The sequence below is a fragment of the Malaclemys terrapin genome, chromosome 9, assembly GCF_027887155.1.
Source record: "Malaclemys terrapin pileata isolate rMalTer1 chromosome 9, rMalTer1.hap1, whole genome shotgun sequence".
NCBI lineage: Eukaryota > Metazoa > Chordata > Testudines > Emydidae > Malaclemys > Malaclemys terrapin.
The window spans coordinates 62,478,829-62,498,427 of NC_071513.1; the positions used below are offsets into that span (position 1 = coordinate 62,478,829).

General features: G+C 56.2%; 2 protein-coding genes across 2 annotated transcripts in view; one reads left to right on the forward strand and one right to left on the reverse strand.

Moving 5' to 3' along the window:
* The window catches only part of LOC128843732 (fibrinogen-like protein 1-like protein), a 63,386-nt gene that overhangs the window by 21,785 nt on the left and 22,002 nt on the right, over nucleotides 1-19,599 (forward strand). The window lies entirely within an intron of this gene.
* On the reverse strand, nucleotides 2,568-7,916 carry LOC128843733 (fibrinogen-like protein 1-like protein). Its single transcript, XM_054040809.1, has 3 exons — nucleotides 7,823-7,916; nucleotides 5,160-5,270; nucleotides 2,568-3,772 (listed from the first exon to the last, which is right to left on the reverse strand). The coding sequence occupies exons 1-3, from the start codon at nucleotides 7,824-7,826 to the stop codon at nucleotides 3,093-3,095; spliced, it is 795 nt and encodes a 264-aa protein (XP_053896784.1). The 5' UTR covers nucleotides 7,827-7,916; the 3' UTR covers nucleotides 2,568-3,092.

The window sequence follows — 19,599 nt, forward strand, 5'->3', positions numbered from 1 at the left end:
GGTCGGAACTGCTTAGTCAAGCTGACTAGCTGCAGCCCCTCGGGTTGCCTGCTCGAAGGTGTGCTGGCCAGGCCACAAGTCATTTCTGTGCCTCTTCCCTGCTCCTTCTCAGCATTTGAACATCATTTGGCTAGTGTGAACAAGAGTCTATACTGGGGAGAGCCCAGGGTGAGAGAGTCACTAGACTCTTGTCAAGGCTGCTTCCCCACTCTGAACTTTAGGGTACAAATGTGAGGGCCTGCATGAAAACTGCTAAGCTTAACTACCAGCTTAGATCTGGTCCACTGCCACCATTCCCAAGTGGATTCCCTTCCCTGGGAAGCCTTGAGAAACCTTTCACCAATTCCCTGGTGAATACAGATCCAACCCCCTTGGATCTAAAAACAAGGAGAAATTAACCATTCCCCTCCTTCCTCCCACCAACTCCTGGTGGATCAAGATCCAAACCCCTTGGATCTTAAAACGAGGAGAAATCAATCAGGTTCTTAAAAAGAAGGCTTTTAATTAAAGAAAAAAGGTAAAAAACATCTCTGTAAAATCAGGATGGAAAATAACTTTACAGGGTAATCAAACTTAAAGAGCAATAGGCCAGAGCAAAACGCTGCGTTAGAAATCGGATTCAAAGTACAGCAAACAGAGGTAAACACTCTAGTAAAAGGTACATTTTACATGTTGAGAAAACAAAGTAAAAACTAACACGCCTTGCCTGGCTGTTTACTTACAAGTTTGAAATCTGAGAGACTTGTTCAGAAAGATGTGGAGAACCTGGATTGATGTCTGGTCCCTCTCAGTCCCAAGAGCGAATGACTTCCCAAACAAAGAGCACAAACAAAAGCCTTCCCCCCACCAAGATTTGAAAGTATCTTGTCCCCTTATTGGTCCTTTGGGTCAGGTGTCAGCCAGGTTATCCGAGCTTCTTAACCCTTTACAGGTAAAAGGATTTTGGAGTCTCTGGCCAGGAGGGATTTTATAGTACTGTACACTGGAGAGCTGTTACCCTTCCCTTTATAGTTATGACAACTCTGGTTATACAGTGCTCTGTATACATCTGTGAAGCAGGAGTGATGAAACCCCAGTCACAGCCGGAGTCCAGCCCCAGAGAGCGCCAGCCTGGCCCTGGGGGGTGGGGGTGGGAGGGCGACACGGAGAGCAGTTTGGTCCGATGGAGGGCACTGCTGCCAGGTGGCTCATGGGGAGGGGCGGGGGTGGGCTGTGGCGTATGAAGAGTTCAGGTTGTTTTGGAAGGGGGGGGTAGCCATGTTCAGGGGGGAGTTGGGGTGTGTGTGGGACCCCAAGTTGGGGGGAATGGTGCAGGGGAACCCTGGGTTTGGCAGGGAGCCCCCAGTCAGCAAAACGGCTGAGCGAGCTGGTTGCCCGGGACAGGCTGAGGATGTCCCCGCTTGCAGCGTCATGCTCCAGCCTGGCGAGGGATGGCTGGCTGTGGGGGGCACCAAGCGCAGCCTGCAATGGGCAGAGTGGGGGGTGGGGGCGGCTCCCAGCACGGACAGCGGAGATGGGAGGCGGGAAGGGGAGAGGTCAGTGCCCTGGGCAGGGGGATCCCCCGCTCCCCCACTGCAAAACAGCACACCCCCACCTCACCACCAGCAACCGAGATGGAGGGGACAGCTTAGTGCACAGGGGGGCAGGGGTCCCGGATACTCCCAACTGCAAAATAGCAACCCCCTCCCCCCCGTCTGCACCCCAGATGCTGAGGAGGGAGGAGGAAACCTTCCAGCTGCACCTCAGCGGCTCCCAGCTTCCCTCCCCCTGAAAACATCCCTCTTTCCAAACCTGCCCCCCAAACTCCCCCCTACGCCCGCTCTCCACGCAGGCTCTGTCAGGAAGGCCAATTAGACAGGGCCTTGTGTCCTGGGGATGCACTGAAGGGCCATAGTCAGGAGGGGAATGGAAAGATGCAGTTGGGGGGGGGCAGTGCCCCTTCACATTCCCCCCCATTTTCACCCCTGCCAGTGGACCAGCCAGGACTACGTCATGGTCCATCTTTGGGCTACAGCCCATGATTTGGGAGCCCTGCCCGAGGGTGAACTTCATCAGGCCCAGCTGACTTGTTCTTTAGCCTGTTCTTTCCCTGTTCGGGGGGGAGGGGGGTGTGCTCCTGCCCCTGGCTGTTAGCATTAATGGTGTTCAGCATCTGGTCACAGTGAACTTTGATTGAAGTGACTGAAGCCAAACAGGCAGGAAATGCTCAGAGATGCTCAGAGGACGTCAGCCTGACAGATAAATACACTGCTAGGAGCTGGATTATACCATGTGATGGGTGGAGTTAAAATCTCATTGACACAGCTGTGAGGACGCACTCTTCATTTAAGACAGCTGGAAGCAACAGGTAAGGGGGCCTCGTGTAGAACAAGCCATGATGGCGTGTGCCCAGAAACTAGCCCCAGGTGGGCAGAGGATGCCACCGAGCATTGTTCTGAGCTGGTGCGTGTGTGAAAGAGACAAGCCGGCCAATTTCTGCTCCCCACTGGAACATCCCCAGGGCCCCAAACTTTGACTAGTCCCTTGGGTTGAAGAGGGACACCAATATCTTTATTGTGCGGTTTCGTTGCACGTCTGACTAATCTCAGTGGTTTATCAGCAACTAATTACTGTTGCAATGTTTTCTCATGTAATAACCATATTTATTAAAAACACAGAGGGCAGGTTTTTGAACCCAAACTCACCACTGCTAATACATGCAGGATTCAGACGTAAAGTCGTGGCTTTGAGTCATCCCCCATTTAAATACTCAATGACAGTTGCTAGAAATCCAGTGTCATGATTCATTGATCACTAATGCCAAGGGGCAGTGGCAGGGCTGGGAGAAGCAGAGGTTAATGTGGGTCTAAAGTCATAGTGAGTGACATGACTCAGCGAGGCAGAGTGGAAGTGGGGATCCAGTTATACACACCAATCACACTCTTCGTGTAATTCGAACGCACCGGCGGGGTCGGCTCTCAGCGTTTATTCCAGGGGATTTACCGTGCAGAAGCCAACAGGGAAGGGGGTGAGCAGAGTGGAGGCATTGCAGGGACTGCACTGATTAGGTGGGGGCTGGCGCGCCGTGTCTGATCTAATATTGTCTCCCCTTCTCAGCGGCGCCGGCTCCCAAGGAGGATGGGCTCCTCCTGCTGGATCCAGCACACGTCTGTTGGCTTACCCAGGATGAGGGAAGACTTGCACTCCCCACTCTTACAGAACCCTGCCCAGTAGATGTAGCCTTTCCAATTGAGCAGGACGTTCTGACACTTGTCGTACCACCAGCCTCCATAGCTACTTGCGCAATTCCCACTGGCCTGGTCCTGATCCTTGTCAGTCGTGCTGAACTTCATGTTGTCGTGTATGCCCCCCAGGCCGGAGTGGTAGATGGTGAGATAGTCCTCGCTGTCCCCAGAGTACCTGCCCAGCCTCAGTGGGTACCCGCTGGGCTCATCCTCGACACTGAAGATGTCGTACTCTGCGTAGCGAGTGTTGTTGGATTTGTCCTCCACCACAAAGCGGACCTTGTAGATGTTCTGCTGCGTGAGCAGGGACAGGTACTCGTTGCCCAGCCAGTAATCCTGCTGCACGTTCCCAAAGCCGTACTTGTAGGTGCTCCAGGACTCCTTCCAGGTGATCTCTGTGTTGTAAGAATTTCTCTGCACAACGGTCCAGCCTTTGCCTTCGGTGTCCATGTCACACCACACCACTCGAGGGGGAGAGCCTGCTGGCTGGATGACATGGACCCCACTTGGGCTGTCCCTGGGGATGTTGCTGCAGTCTTTGGGGAACCCTGAAATGCCACGAACATCAGGATAAGGGGGCGGGGGGGAGGGGAGGGAGAGAGAGAGAGAGTGCGCTAGCTAGCTCAATCAAATCACCCTGGGGTAACTGGAGGCTGGGTTTTTAGAGGCAGATCCTGTGTATTTCACAATACTACAGCCACAGAATCCGCCCCGGCCATTCCTGGCCACAGAATCCGGCTCCAGATCTTACACTTTCATTTTACCAATAAAATAAAATAAGAATAGTTTCTTGCTCTGCTGGTTTTGAAGAAACCTTGAAGAGATGAATCAAGTGTAAACCAAGGCTCTGTATCCTTCCTGAGTCCGTACTGCTGAAGAAATCGTTTGGGGAGGGTGGGGGAGACGCTGCCAGATCCATCTCAGCGAATGTTAATTATGAAACCCATCAGTGACAATTTAAATGGGAGATTTCAAAGAGCCTAAGGGAGTTTGACACCCGACTGTGATTGGAATTCAGTGGGATTTGGGCACCCAACTCCCTGTGGCGCCTTTGAAAATTCCAGACATCCTATCGAGGGGCTTGTCTTTGGGGTGGAAATTGTCCCGAACGATCCTGGTAGAATGAGAGCTCTGTGGTTATACTGCCCCTCCCCTCCCCAGGGTCCTCCCTCGAGCCTGAGCTCCCCAGCTCCCCTACCCCCCAGACAATCCCCCTGTGTGCCCCTCCCCCATAGCTGAGCCGAGGGGGAGGAGCTGCTGAGCACAGCGGGGGCAGGGACTCAGGGCCACCTCTGGAGCTGGCTCGGCCCCTGACCTGCCTGGGCAAGCCCCTGAGCAGCTCCCAGAGCCGCTGGAGGTGTGGGGAGAAGGGAATGAAAACCCCTGACAAGGAGGAACTGGCTCTCCCTGCTGCCTGGACTCTGGGGGCAAGGCTTCTAGGCATGAGCGAGAGATCCCCAGCTGTTAGCCGGGGCTAGCCCTAGTATAGGAGTTGGTGAGATGGAAGGGTAGAACTCCCAGCCAATTTTGGGGGGGGTGCCTGGTTCCCACACGCTGCCCTGCGGTTGGCACCAGCGCTCTTCAGTCACTGCCGGGGGCTTGGCAGCCGTTACCGGAGAAAGGGATAACGAAGCTGTGTAAAGCAAACAGCCAGTCGAGCAGCACCTCCCCCACCCCGGCTGGCCCATTCCCAGGCGCTGGAGGCCTGCGAATGGGAGTTGTGGGCTCACTAGCGCAGGCCGGCCTTGCGATCCCTTCGGAGAACTCAGCGTTTCTTTGGGCCCAGCGCTGGCGGGGGGGCTGGAAGGTGCATTCAGTGGATAAGTGGATCTAGGGGTGACCCCGGCATGGGGGAGAGGAGCAGAATCAGGCCCACAATGCCCTGATCTCGGATATGGCAGATGATAGAAGCTCTCCGACGGGTTCTCTACTCACCCCTCTCGACCTTCTTGTGGGCCAGGGCCCCGTTGCCCTGCACGGGGGCTACGCAAAGGAGCGCCATCATGGACAGCGCAGACAGAAGCAGGAGAGAGCTGGACTGGAACCCTGCAGGGGACAGAAACCGCTGGACATGAGACCAGGAGAGAGTTTCACAAGTGCCTAAATCCCACTAGAAGTCACTGGGATTTAGGCACTTAAGTGACTTAGCCACTCTTGAAAATGTTACCCTTAGACGCTAAGGCCAGAGTTTTCAGAGGGCTCAACTACTGGGCCAGATTTTCAGAAGAGCTCAGCTCCCAGGTAGGCACCGCAGGACATGGCTGGATGTTCAAAGGGGCTCAGCATGGGGGGGGTGGGCCCAAGTCTCTGGAGACGGGGTGAAGCCCACCATTCACCTCTCCCCCGGCCCGGCCACTGTCTCCGTCTCTGCAGCCGGCCCGATTAGCACACAGCTGGGACTCAGCTGCATGGTAAAAACCATTCAAAGATTGCGGCTCCGATTGCCTGGCTCCCGGGTCCCGGGCAGGTCAGGGCCGGCTGGAGCGCTCCCTGTGGTGGGGAAGGAGCTGCCTCCTCTCTCCCCGCGCTGCACCGCTGCAAGGGGACTGCTGCTCAGAGCAACCCCCTCTGTCCCAGCTCCCCCCGTCCACAGTCACTACCACCAGCCGGAGGGCAGTGCCCGCTCACCCACACAGAGACAGCAGCTGGGCAGCCTCCGGCAGGGCTCTGCCCCCCTCAGATGAGCGCCAGGTGACAGGGGCCCAGGGCACAGAGCTGCTGTGTGCCCCACGCCAGGCATGCTGCCCCCTGCACTGCAGCCCAGCAGCCCAGAGGGGGACACGCTGCTGACACTGCAGCTGTTCTGTGGGCCCAGCTCAGGCCAGGCTTAAAGTGGGCAGAGTCGCCAGGGGCCACAGTCCTGGCCAAAAAGAGTTCAAAATGGAGCCAGGTCCCCGAGGGGTGCACTGTAAGCGCTGCCCTAGCAAGGGCATGGCCATTTATTTCAGCCGGGATTAACATAGACACCCCTCCCACGCCCCACACATGCTTTTCCCAGGCCACCTTCAGCACTCAGCGCAGGGATTCACAATGACCTTGCCGGGATCAGCAGCCCAGAGCAATCCAGACTCTTGGACAGAAACCGGCTCATTCACCCCCCGCCTCCCCCCAGGTATATCTATCACGGCCCTGGTATTACATCTTGTGTAGCTACAGCCCACATAACGCAGAGCACGGCATATGCAGCCCCGAATGGTAAATAGGTTGAGAACCCTACAGCAGAGGCTCACGTGTGAAGCTCCAGAGGTCCCAAGTTTGATTATAGCTGCTGCCGGCCCATGACAGTTGCAAAATGGCAGCTTTTTGTGGGGCGGGGCGGGGCGGGGCGGGCCGGGCAGGGTGTGTGTGTGTGTGTCAAACCAGAACAGGCTAAAGCCGCACTGGAGTCCGGCACCGTGCTTTCTGTCAGCCATCAGTGTATTCATGTGGTGTTGCAAAGTTAGAAAGTCCACAACTAACCCCAAAAGTGACCGTGATACAAACGTGCAAACGAATTAGAGAGAGAGAGAGAGAACACCGTGTAAACGACACACAGTAACACACTGTTGCAATGGAAACACTTTGCCCAGACATCATCCCCAGACAGATTTCATTGGAAACACCTTCTTTTTGGAGCTGCCTGGACCCCAAATTCTTCAGACAATGTCACAGCCCAAGTAACTGTGACACGCTGCCAGCAATCTCAGGTATCCTTGTGAGAGGGAGGAGAGAGGCGTAACCCATGGCAGGCAAAGGGTTAACGCTTTAAAGGAGAAGGATTTCAGTAAGTCTGACAAGCCAGAACTACAATGTTTGGAACTGAAGTGAAATAACAATCTGGAGTCACTCATCCTTGAAAACACGCCTCCCCTTCTCCGGACGCCCCAGAGGAGCGGGGACGCTGCCAGCTAGCAGCCGTTCACACACTGTAATAGTCTAAGACACAGAGGGCCTGAGTTCAACCTGTGACCTTGGAAAACTCATTACACTGCACCATACCTCAGTTTCCCCATTTTTAAAACATGGCTTATGCTAGTTCCTTTGTGTTCTAAAGTACTTTGGCCCCAATGCCCAAAGGTACCTGGGGCAGGGAGGGAGGATTCCTGCCTAGGGTCCAGCAGAGCGCTAGGCAGGAGATCCCCGCCAGGCTCCTGGTACCCCATGGCCCCGGGGCACTCTTTACCCACCAGGAGGCACTGCCAGACTCCTAGCTAGCCAGGCTCATGCTGCAGCATGCACTTGCTGGGGGAAATGCTGCTCCGTTTCAAAGGAAAAGCAGCATGTACCTCACTGCACCCCCATCCCTTGTGCCTCGGCCAGGCAGGGTCGGGAAAGCAGAGGATGCACCAGGGCTCCCCTCCCCCTTGTGCACCTGTCCGGGCTGAGGGGCAAGTGCAGGCTGCCCCTCTCTATGCGGTAGTTACTGTGTCTGTCTGGGCACGTTCCTTCCTGTGCCCGGGCACTCAGGGCATATGGTGTCCCACAGGGGCCACATAGCATGCCCTGCCACTGCACCTCCCCCACGTGCCCACACCGCCTGGGGCTCTGGTGCCCACCACCAGGCTCTGGCCCTACATCTCCAGGCTGTGTGAAATACTGGGCATTTCAATAAAACTCACCCATCCCGACGCTGCAGCTGAGCGGGCGAGTTAGCAACCTGAAGCGTCCCACTTCCACATCAGAAACCAGAGCCGGGGCTCCATGCCTTTATGGGGAAAGCGCCACTCCACACCCAGCTTATCTTTCTCAACCGCTGGCCTCAAGCCTGGCCTGTGGGTAGGGAAGGAGCCCCCACCGGAACGTCTGCCCATCCTTTATTTACCGCAGATACCAGATTTCTTGGGCTCCCTCCCTCCTCCCCGAGAACGCCAACGTTTCTGAAGCCGGGCAGGTGTGAGCCAGGGATTTAATTTCTCAGTGGGACTCTGGGGCATTACCGTATCATCGGCCTTCCAGACGAAGGACGCACTAAATGGAGAGGATCAAGCCAGAGGAGATGGCAGGAACGGGGGTTGTGCAGAACGCGATGGGGGTGTAACGCTTGTGCCAGGTGGTATTGGCAGTGACAAGGACGAGAATCAGGATCTCGGGGTTCCTCTTAGCATTGCAAAGCAGAACCAGCTGGAGCGCCCCTCCCAGAAATCTGGGAAACTGACCAGCACGCCCCTAACAGGCAGCTGTTGCCCCGTTGCGAGCACTGAGTCTGTGTCTAACACACGAGAACTTTTATTCAGAGGAGAAAGAAACGCAGTATGAACTGGGGAAACCACCACAAGAGTGACTCAGCAGTATGTGAACTGTGAGTGAAACGCCCGCCCTACAATCCATTGGGCAGCAGCCCCTTGCCTCAGTTTCCCAGCTTGCGATGAGAGAGTCCAATGGACGAATGTCCCTTTGGCACACCCCTCCCATTTTCCCTCTGCTGTCCCCTTACCCGGTTTACGGGCCCAGCTCAGCAGAGTTTGAGAGTTCAGGGGGTGTTCGGGGGGGGGGGGGGAAAGGTTGGCCTCCTGCCCCAGGGAGAGAAGGGGTGGGCCAGGGATGCCTCTGCCTCTGCTCTGCACCGCTGCTGCTCCATGCTGCCGTCTCTGCCTGGAGCTGCGATGCCGTGCTCTGAGGGGCCTCCAGCCCGGAGTGAGTCCAGCTCTTAGTGACTTCCCTGGCTAGGGGGAACCTCGCTGCTGCTCCCCCCTGTACTGTCTTTCACCACAGCACCGGCTCTATGGTGCCCAGGTCAACCTGCTTCACAGTGTTTTCAGCTCTAGGGATCACTGAGAAGAAACCAGGACTTCCAGCTGAGTCCAGTCAGCTCTGTCTTTAAGCACTGGGCAGACCCAACGTTTTGTAGGCGCCTTTCACCAAACCCACACACCCGGTGGGAACCCCTCTCCCCACCCCCCTCGGACTTTCAGTACCATTTGGTATCACTAACCCCTGCTTAGCACGTGAGGTTACAGAGACTGAACCCCTGCTCCCGCCATTGTCCTGACAGGTCACGGCCGGGTGAGGAGATACCTGAGTGGGATGGGCTGGAGCGAGACTGCGCTGCTGCTGCATCTGTCCCACAGGGGAGAGGATCAAACTGGATTCATTCAGCGACTGTCAAGGCAGCTGCTCTCTGTGTCCCAGCTCTCTGGCTGGGATACAGGGGGCAGGAACTGGTGCATTAGAGGGAACAGCTCCACGTCCGTATAGTTCTGGAAAAGAGCACCCAGGCGGTTCACCCGCATGCACGCTTCTCGACCCTGCAACCTGCCAGCACCTGGCACACGCCATTGAAATGTGCAACAAAGGACACGAGATGGGACCTGTTTATTTTGTTGCACGTGGCACCAGTTTGCTTAGTGTGATGTGCTCCAGTCTGCTCATTTGGGGACCAGGTTTTGGGATGAGGGGGAGTTTGTGCTGTCACACAAACAACGAATGAATCTCCCACATGCAATTCATGCTGCCTCCTCCCCCCGCCCGCACACCCCGAATGCCAGCTGCAGCCGGCCCCATAAGTCTGGCTGCCCCAACAAACTGATAAAGCAGCTTCCAGTGGATTCTGGCTGATTCTGGCTACGCATCTGTGAGGAACTGGGACTGTTCTTACTGTGGTCTTTGAATGCTGACAGGGGAGTGTGGCTGGGATAGTCTGCATTGGGGGATGGGAGACTGACCGGAGAATACCTGAGCATGTAACATGAGAATCCAGGAAGGGGTTAGAGGCCAGGTGACACCTTTGCCCAGGAAACTGAACAAAGGCTGTGGGAGGGGTCGCTGAAGGGAGAGTTTCAGGAGCTGGCTGGTGGAATGGCTGGGAGGCAGACAGGGCTCTGACCTCCCAAGGGGGCTGGGGTGCCCGAGGACCCCAAGATGGACCTAACTGAGGGGGTCCTGTTTTCTGCGCCTGCGGGACCTGTCTTGAACTGTGTCCCTGTCGTCTAAATAATCCTTCTGCTTTACTGGCTGGCTGAGAGTCATGGTGAATCGCAGGAAGCCGGGGGTGCAGGGCCCTGAGTCCCCCCACACTCCGAGACAGGATCCGACAGAAGCCGAGCCCACAGGCAGACTGGCTGAGGCCATGGTTCAGGGCCTGGACAGCGCATGGGGACTGTGAGGGGATGTGGGGGGAAGGCTGAGCGGGTTGCAGGGGAGTGTGGGGGCAGGGATAGGGGGCAGGCTGAGGGGGACAGAGGGATATGGGCATGAGGAGACAGAGTGTGCAGGGGGAACGCTGACAGGGGTAGTAGGTGTGGGGGGCAGGGAGAAGGCTGAGGGGGCCAGGGAGTGTGGGGGGCAGGGGGAAGGCTGAGGGGGGCATGGGGATGGGGCAGAGGGGAGGCTGAGGGGGTTGGAGGTGATCATGTGGGATATAAGAGCGGCTGAGGGAGGTGCAGGGGCATGTGGGGGCAGGGGGCAGAAGAATGTGGGGGAAGGTTAAGGGGGCCGGGGTGTGGGGAGCCGAGGGAGGCTGAGGGGGGTACAGGGGGATGGGGACAGGAAGGAGGCTAAGGGAGGCAGGAGGGAGGCTCAGGGAGATGTGGGGGGCAGGGGAGAGGCTAGGGTTTGTGCACAGAGGACAGTCATAGAGTCATAGAATCATAGAATATCAGGGTTGGAAGGGACCTCAGGAGGTCATCTAGTCCAACCCCCTGCTCAAAGCAGGACCAATTCCCAACTAAATCATCCCAGCCAGGGCTTTGTCAAGCCGGGACTTAAAAACCTCCAAGGAAGGAGACTCCACCACCTCCCTAGGTAATGCATTTTGGTAGGGCTTAGGGGCCACAAACGAGACCAGGGCCCCCTGGTGCTAGGCGCTGTCCAAACACATGATAAGAGATTGGCCCCACCCCAGAGAGCCTACAGTCTACACAGACAAAAAGTGGGTGGGGAAACAGAGGCACGGAGAAATGAAGTGACCAAAGCTAAAGAGCAGGTCAGGAATAGAACCCAGGTGTCCTGACGCCCAGGCCTGTGCCCTCAACCAAACCTATACGGCTATCCTGAGGTCAGCACATCCTTCAAACGGGGACCTGTGCTCGGAACCAAATACAGGGCACGTTCCTTTTGGCTTCTTTCTGATGAATAAAGGGTAGTTGTTGTTAAAGCCCTGTGGGGTTTGATTTGCTTTTACATTAGAAATGCAGATCTTGTCCACCCTTCTTTTTTCGTGGCTGGCTCTATGGGTGACGACAGAACTACTGGGTTGACGAGGTCGGTTTATTATTATTTAACGTTTCTCTCGTGGTAGTGCTGAAAGACCATTATCAGCTGGGCCCTACTTTTGCTGGGCCTGTACAGACATACCTCAAGTGTCACTCCCGTGCTATTCTGTTCTGTGCAGGTCATTATACCACGTTCACCACCACAGTATCACAGCACCTTCCAGTGGTGCATTATGCTACATGACTAACACCCGTCACGTATTTGTTCCCTTGTCCTCTCCCAAGGGTGAGAAGTGTGTGCGATCAAGAGGGCTTTTTAATAATACATACACACAGCAACGTGTGTGTGTGTGTATATCAGAGAAGGCGCTGTAAAGAAATGCCTTGCATTGGAGCGGATGGTGGGGCAGTTTGGGATGGTCCTTAGTGGCACCTTAGAGACTAACAGGTATATACACAGCACATGAAAAGATGGGAGTTGTCTTACCAAGTGGGAGGTCACTCTAATGAAGTCATCTGATGAAGTGGGTTCTAGCCCACGAAAGCTTATGCCCAAATATATTTGTTAATCTCTAAGGTGCCACAAGGACTCCTCGTTGTTTTTGCTGATACGGATTAACATGGCTACCACACTGAAACCTGTCTCTTGTTATAGCGTCCTACTGTGCCAGAGAATCAAAACTATCACCCACAGTCTGTGCCCCAGAGAACTTACAGTCCAAACAGGGTGACAGAGAAGTATACTAAGACGTGCACAGTACACTCAGTGTGATCACAGATTTGCACAGCTTTCTCACAAGTACCAAGGATATGAAACCTGAGTGATCAAGGGAGGAAGGAAGGGGGTTTTGGTCAGGCTGCTTGAAACAGGTGCATGGGGAGGAGGTCGGTTGTTCTGGTTGGCACCCATTTCACTCTAATGCCGAACACACAGTAGGGAGAAAAGCTCTCTTTGCTAAATATTCAGTGGTCATGCTCCTTTGGTTTGAGGGATTAGAAAACTCCCCCTGGAGCCCACCAGCAGAAACAGGGAAGCTAAGACTGGATATGTCTAAAGTGAAAAACAAGAAAGAAACAATTAAAAAAAAAAAGCCTTTTCATGCTTTCTTTATCCACCATAAAGAAGAAAAAAATAAGAGCTCAAACCCAATTGTTTAGCATGTCACCTTTAATGAGCGGAGGTGAACTTTGTTGAGATCCTAGGAACAGAGTGATGCACTGTATGATTATAGATGTGTCACTGTGTGTTTGTGTGTGAGTGCACCTTTGCTTACTCACCTATATCCACGCACATTTCAGAGGAGAGGGGAGGGGAAGGCAAAGCCGCCTCGGAAAGGTGAGCGGCGTCTGATATGGATTTTATTTGTGTGAACAGTTTGGGTGGCCGGCGCTCTCTTCCTTTCAGGCAGTATTTGCTAAATTAATGAGATGTCTCTGAGATGAATCACCGTGCAGCCTGGTGGCAGTACCTGCATTGCCGGCCGGCTTTGAACATTACTAGCGCACCTTTCACAGGAGTTTTACCTTCTAATACATCAGGGCTCAATAGAGAGAGAAGAACACTACTGTTCTGAGAACTCGGCCGTGGACGGATCAGCTTTGCATGCTTGTCAGGGAGGGGAACGCGCGCACACACTCATGAGAACATTGTTCCTGCCGAGGAAATCAAGGAGCCTAACGCATCTTTAAATTCATAGGGAACAACTGGGGCTGGCAGATGGGGGGATCATGGCAGCTCTCCCAGCCAGGGAGGTGGGGTGGCCTTCCTCTCCCAGCAGCCGGGGCTGGGCCGTGCTGCAATGTTCCCAACTCTCAGGCAGGGCTGGCTCTAATTTTTTTGCCGCCCCAAGCAAAAAAAAAGAGTGCCGCCCTCCATAGCGCCGCCATAACACACGCCCTCAGCACCGCGACGCCACCCCACCAACGCGGAGCGCCGTGGAGCCGAACACCCCCCCCGCGGAGCGCCGCCAAATGCCGTGCCGTCGAACCCCCCCACCGAGCGCCACCGAACACCCCCCCCGCGGAGTGCCGCGCCATGCTGCTGAACCCTCCCACCACCACACATATCTCCCGCCGAGTGCCGCGCCGCCAAACACCCCACCGCCGAGCCGTGCTGCCAAACAGCGCCCCCGCCCCCGCGGAGCGCCCCGCCATGCCGCCACCCCCCCGGGAGCACTGCTGCCGAATCCCACCCCCCAGTGCCCCCTACACGCCCAGCCGACAAAACAAAAACAACCCACCCCAACCCCAGCGACCAAACTCCCTCCCCGCCCCTCAAAAAAAAACCCCACCACTCCAAGATTGGCTGCCCCTTATCAGGTGCCGCCCCAAGCACGTGCTTGGTCGGCTGGTGCCTGGAGCCGGCCCTGCTTTCAGGGGCTGAGTGCGAGTCCCGGGCTTTGGGCACCAACAGGAGGAGCTGCCGTGATAGTGGGAGAAGCTCCTTTGACACCGTGATGTTCAGGGCTGGGCCTGAGGGCAGAGCTCTGTGTGAGAGCCCCGGGGCTGAGGGCACAGACCTGCCCTGCTCTCCCCGCGTGTCTGACCCCATAGCAGAGAGGGTGCCAGGGCAGGGCACGGGGGACCTCAGCAGAGGAGAAGGCAGTGGGAGGTAGAGGAGTGTTGCTGCTGGGTGCAGACAGTACCAGGCAGTGGCTGGCAGTTCCCCTGCCTTACGGGGAGGAGAGGGGAAGTGGAGTCTCCATCGGAGCAGCCAGCAGGAGCCGGGCATTACAGGCTGACTTTTCTACCTGGGATGATCACACCCATTGGCCGGGGAGTCAAAAGCCGGATGTAAAAACATGCTCTGATTTGTTTTCTTTTTAGAAGAAGGAACCCACCAGCCTCACTGTTCCTTCTCCCACCTCTGGTGAATACTGGGTCAGCCGCACGGACAAGCCAGTCTGGTGCCTTGCTTCAGGGCTCAGTTTCTTCTTCAGCTGAGGAGAAAGGAACCATGGAACAGCAACGTAACGTCACAGTCCCGTTCCCCACCTGTCCTGTGGGGTCTTCTGGCCTTTAGAGCTACTGGTCAGGGCCTCCCCCAGTCTGCGGGAGGCCACAGGGCCTGCTGGCCTCCTCGCAGCCTCTGCTGAGGCTACAGGAGAGAGGCCTCTTCAGTTTGCAGAAAGAAAGAAATCTCTGGGGTGAGCACACAGCAGATGTCTGTTTTCCCAGGGCCAGATGCTGCCACCTTGTCACTGGAAGGGCCCGTGTGACCTCTGACCACAGATGAGGGAGGACGCCCAGCCTGGCTAGACAGATTCCTTCCTGGCATGGCTGGGGACAGAAGCCTGCAGCCAAAGCTCACACTGCAGGAAACAACCTGCAGAGGCCTTTCATCTCCCCAGGGTCAGACGTCACCACTAGGAGAGTGTGAGCGCCGGAGCACTGGGGGAGCTGGCCTGAGATGGCATCCCAGGGCACAACCACCTGTGTCTAGTCATTCTGATTCCACGCTCGGCAGAGATGCAGGGAGCTGTGCGGTCAGGAGAGGCGCTGGTCAGAATTTGCCAGTGGAACTGTTTTTCCATCAGAAATTGCCAGCTTGTCAAAATCCAAACGTTTCGTGGGAACATGTCGATTTGGACAAACCTTCCAACAGAAAGCAGGCAGGTTTCGCAAGGAAAGCTGCTTGGCTCCCTGCCAGCTCACCCGCCTGCCCACCTGCTTGACAGGCTGATGGGGGGCCTGGGCTTCCAGGCTGCTGAGAGAAGCCCTGGCTCCCAAGATCCCAGGGTCCCCGAAACCCTCTCCTCGCAGGGGTAATGTTCTGGTTACTGCACAGCTCTAGGAGGAGGGGAGGTATCCGATGCCCCACAAGCCACCAATCCTCCCTGCCAAGGTCCCAGTAACTACGATAGCCTGTGAAAACATCCTAACCTTTAGGTCACTCTCCCTGCCAGGTGAAAGGGTGCGAGCTGGACCCCTCCCTGCCACCAAAGTCCAGCACTGCCGAGAAAGCCAAGTGTGGACTAAACTAAGCCCCTGGTTAACCCTTTCCCAGAGGAATCCAGAAGCCACTGATAATTGCAGGCTACATGGTGACCTCTCTCTCAAGTCACTCCCCCATCCTGGAATAGGGGTCGGTGAGTCCTGGACGAACGCCGTTCAGCTGGGAACATGCTCCCCCTTCTCGTGCCGAGGACTACATGAGATGGGTGTAGTGGGCACTCCCGATAAAGGGGACAGTGTGACAGCTGCCTTTCAAATAGGCCCCAGGCATGGGGGGGCCACAGCACCCAATTCCTCTGCCTCCCCAACTTTCTTCGCTGCTTTAACGTACAATCACAACCTGCTCCGGTGACACCTCTGAATCCTGAAAGCCCTAACGCTCCCGGGGAGCAGGCCGTGCCCTGCCCTGCCCTGGCTGCCCCGGGTGTTACCTCGGAGGGAATCATTCCAGATTCCAATGAGTGGCAGGTCCAGGGAAGAGCCTTATCTCGGGGGAGGCTGTACCAGACCTCTGGGGGCTATTTAAAGGGCCGGGGCTCCGGCTGCCTCTGCTGCACCCCGTCCCCGCATCAGCCCCGCACCGCCTGCCCTGCCCGCAGCCAGCCCCGTCTCCAGCCAGCCCTGCATCCCCGTCTGCAGCCAGCCCCTGCTGCACCCCTGCCCTACCTCCAGCCCCGCCCCCCCATTCTGCCCGCACCAGCCCCGCCCCCCTGCCCTGCCTGCAGCCAGCTCTGCACCCCCTGCCCACAGCCAGCCTCTGCCGCACCCCCTGCCCTGTCTCCAGGCAACCCCTGCCGCACACCCCTGCGGCCCTGCCCAAAGCCAGCCAGCCCCACACACCCCTGTCTCCAGCCAGCCCCGCACCCCTTGCCCTGCCTGCAGCCAGACCCTACCTCCAGTGAGCCCTGCCCTGCCTCCAGCCAGCCCCATGTCCACTGGTGCCCTGCAGTTCCCAGGGCAGTAACCCTGCACACCTGCTTCAATGAGGGGGGCAGGGAGCAGCTGGGCCCCACACATGTGCACACCACTAGGGTGACCAGACAGCAAGTGTGAAAAATCGGGACAGGGGGTGGGGGATAATAGGATCCTATAAGAAAAAGACCCAAAAATCGGGACTGTCCCTATAAAATCAGGACATCTGGTCACCCTAGCACACCCCCGGGGAGTGGCGGGGACCCACACACGTGAAACGAAGCTCATTAATAACCGATCAACAGCATATATGATGCAATGTACATAATATATAATTTTATTATTTATATAGTTATGGAAAGTAAATAATACATGGAAGAAATGAAAGGCTTTTTTTTACATTATTTTTTTTGTTAGTCATCCCTGCCGGGGCCCCGCCAAAAATGTTCGAATTGGGCCCTGCCCTTCCTAAAGCCGGCCCTGCTGGAGAGAACAGGAGGATTCAGTCAGCAGGGGCTGCCGATCTGTCCCATTCACCAGGGCTGCCATCCTGCGGCTTCAGCATTAGTGGCTGGGGTGACTTGGGGAAAGGTCTCAACCTCCCCACATCCCACTTCACTGCTGCCAGAATCCCTCCTGACCCCCCGCTACAGTTCCCTCCCTACCCAACCTGGGTGGGGCTGGAGGAGAGGGGTCTGAGAACTTGAGCTGTGGATTGGAGGTGGAACAGCTGTCAGGGGCACTGAGGGGGAAGTGGCAGGAGCTCCCCGTACAAGGAGGGCGGTTGCCACTGGAGGTCACTAGGAAGGACAACAAGACTCCATCCTGGGGGTCAGGAGGGGGAATCCATCCCTCAGAGGTGGGCAGGGGCTGGGTGGAAATGCTGCTGGTTCCAGGGGCCGTTAATCCCCCCTGATTCCTCGGAGGCGTCTGAGTCTCAGACAGGTTCTCGTTCCCTTGCAGCAGGAGGACGTCACGGCCAATGTGATGCGCCAGCTCCGTATCATTCGGCACTTGCGCCAGGTGCCCGAGGCGCTGCAGGGCCTGTGCCTCTGAGGCCACCAGCAACTCCCACTCCCTGCTGCAGGTACTGCTCTGGCTCTCTGTAAATGGGGAGCTAGTGGAAGGAGAAATGGAGCCCCCTGGCACTCACAGAAAGCTGATTACAGAATGAGCCCGAACTGAGAGGCACCATATCCACTCCCCTAAAGAGCCAGACTTCAGTGGTGATACACCCCAGCTGGGGTAGCAACAGGATTGAGAACAAGGTAGGAAGTTCAGAGCAGCAAGGAAAGCCTGGAGGGGAACTTGAGAAGAGAGGTTGGAAAAGTGCAGCAAAGAGAAAGGTGCAGACCTAGCTGTTGGGTCCAGGGCCCTGAGCTGCTATCAATGTCAGGGTGGGACTGGATTCCCCTACCGGCCCCAGAGGAGGCGGCGTACACGCACCTGGAGAGGGTTCCCAAGCCCAGCAAGGGGGCTACAGGCTGAGCAAGTGCCCCAGCGATGGCAGAGGGACTTCTGTCTGTGGAAAGACCTCTTTGGACTTTTAGTGTGAGGCAAGCTGGGCCCCAGAAGGGTGGACTAAAGGTGGTGACCTGGCCTGAGTTACCAGGCAGAGAAACTGCCGTGGTGCTGGAGCGACCATGGATGGGGGACGCTAGCCCAGCGAGAGGGCTGTGATGCCATGCCTGGCCGCCGGGGGGCACCTAACGATGAGTAGATTCATTTATGATTGGCATAGTTGGCAGGATTGAGTTCCCCCTGTGATCCGTGAGGGAAGTCTTGGTTGCTGAAGGAATCATAGAATATCAGGGTTGGAAGGGACCTCTGGAGGTCATCTAGTCCAACCACCTGCTCAAATCAGGACCAATCCCCAGACAGTTTTTTGCCCCGATCCCTAAATGGCCCCCTCAAGGATTGAGCTCACAACCCCGGGTTTAGCAGGCCAATGCTCAAACCACTGAGCTATCCCTCCCTCAAGCAGGTGTATCAAGGGACCAAGCTGGTCGCTGGATTTCCCACTTCAGTTCCAGGGACTGGCTAAGCAGCCAAAGCAGATCTAGGGGTTTCTCCAGCAGCTTCTAGAAAACCAACAGACGCAGAAGGAAGTGCAGGTGCAGCTACAGACGCAGCAGCAGCAATACCTGTGAGAGATCCTGCAAAGGGAAATCAACCCAGGGTCTGCTATGCCCATGGACAAAAAGAGCAGAGAAGGAGAGCATGCCTGGGCTGTGCTGAGAAGGCTAGCCCAGGGAGAAGGGCATGAGAAAGTGTACAAGCGTGGCCTAATTCCAAGATGGGAGCAAGAGTTCTTTGTTTTGGGGGCAGAGAAGCAGGCCATATCAAAAGACACGGCCTGCTTAGGAAATTGCTGAGTGGCTGAACGAGGGGCCAGGGCCCTAAGAAGTTAGAAAGAAAGGAGAAGGTGTCCTCTGACACAAACCCCCATGAGGCAGGTAAGGTGGACGTGGCTGGCGTGGCCATGGACCTTGCAGACCCTCCACCAACACACCCTGTCGGGTGTTGCAGGGAGATGAAGGACGAAATGATTGGCCCAGAGATGAAGCAGACTGGAGGAGGAACAAACACAAGGGTGGAGCAGTCCATGGGGGGTTCTCAGACCCTGACCGAAAAGGTTTTGGCATATGCAGCGGCAGTAGCAAAAAGGCAACAGAAGACGCTAAAGGCTTCAGAAGAGGCTCTGCAAGCAGCTGTTCATGAGACTGAGTGGCTGCAGGAAGAGCGTCGGGATACTGCAGAAGAGAAGGTTTGCCCCGAGCGAGCTGGCAGTGGAGCTGCAGACACTGCGCACAGGCTGTACAAGCGCGCAGCCGGTGACAGCGATGAGATGAGGAGGGATGAAGCTTGGAGAAGAATAGAACTTGCCCCCGCGTGGGCCAGGTTCTAAGGAGGAGGGTATATAACGGGGGGCTTGGCCTGTGGGCTATAAAGCCTGGAGCTAGGCCAAATGGATTACAGAGTGAGCTCCAGCTGAGGGGAATCCTGGGGAAACCGCAACAAAGGTACAGGAGCAGGCCTAGCTGTTCGGTACAGGGCCTTGTGGCAGAGCCTAGAATCCAGGGTAGGACTGGTTCTCCCATGGTCTCTAAGGAAGGGGATGTACAGGGCCATAGGAAGGGCTACCAAGGCCAGCAAGGGCAGGCTGAGCCAAAGTCAGGCTGAGGAAAATCCCCCAAGGGACAGAGGATCTTGTTTCAGTTAAAGACATTTTTTGACTTTTCGTTTGGGATGAGCGCAAACCAGGAAGGAGTGGACTAAAAGATGGTCGCCTGACCGAAGGGCTGAGTTCCCAGCCAAAAACCTGATGGCGAGCGTGCTAGCCCAAGAAATCTGTGACCCCAGGCCTTGAAGGAAGGGGC

Bases quoted from the DNA above. Each gene is read 5' to 3' on its own strand.
- LOC128843733 (XM_054040809.1), bottom strand. The intron at 3,773-5,159 runs GTGAGTAGAGAA...GTGGCATTTCAG, and splicing joins CCACAAGAAGGTCGAGAGGG to GGTTCCCCAAAGACTGCAGC.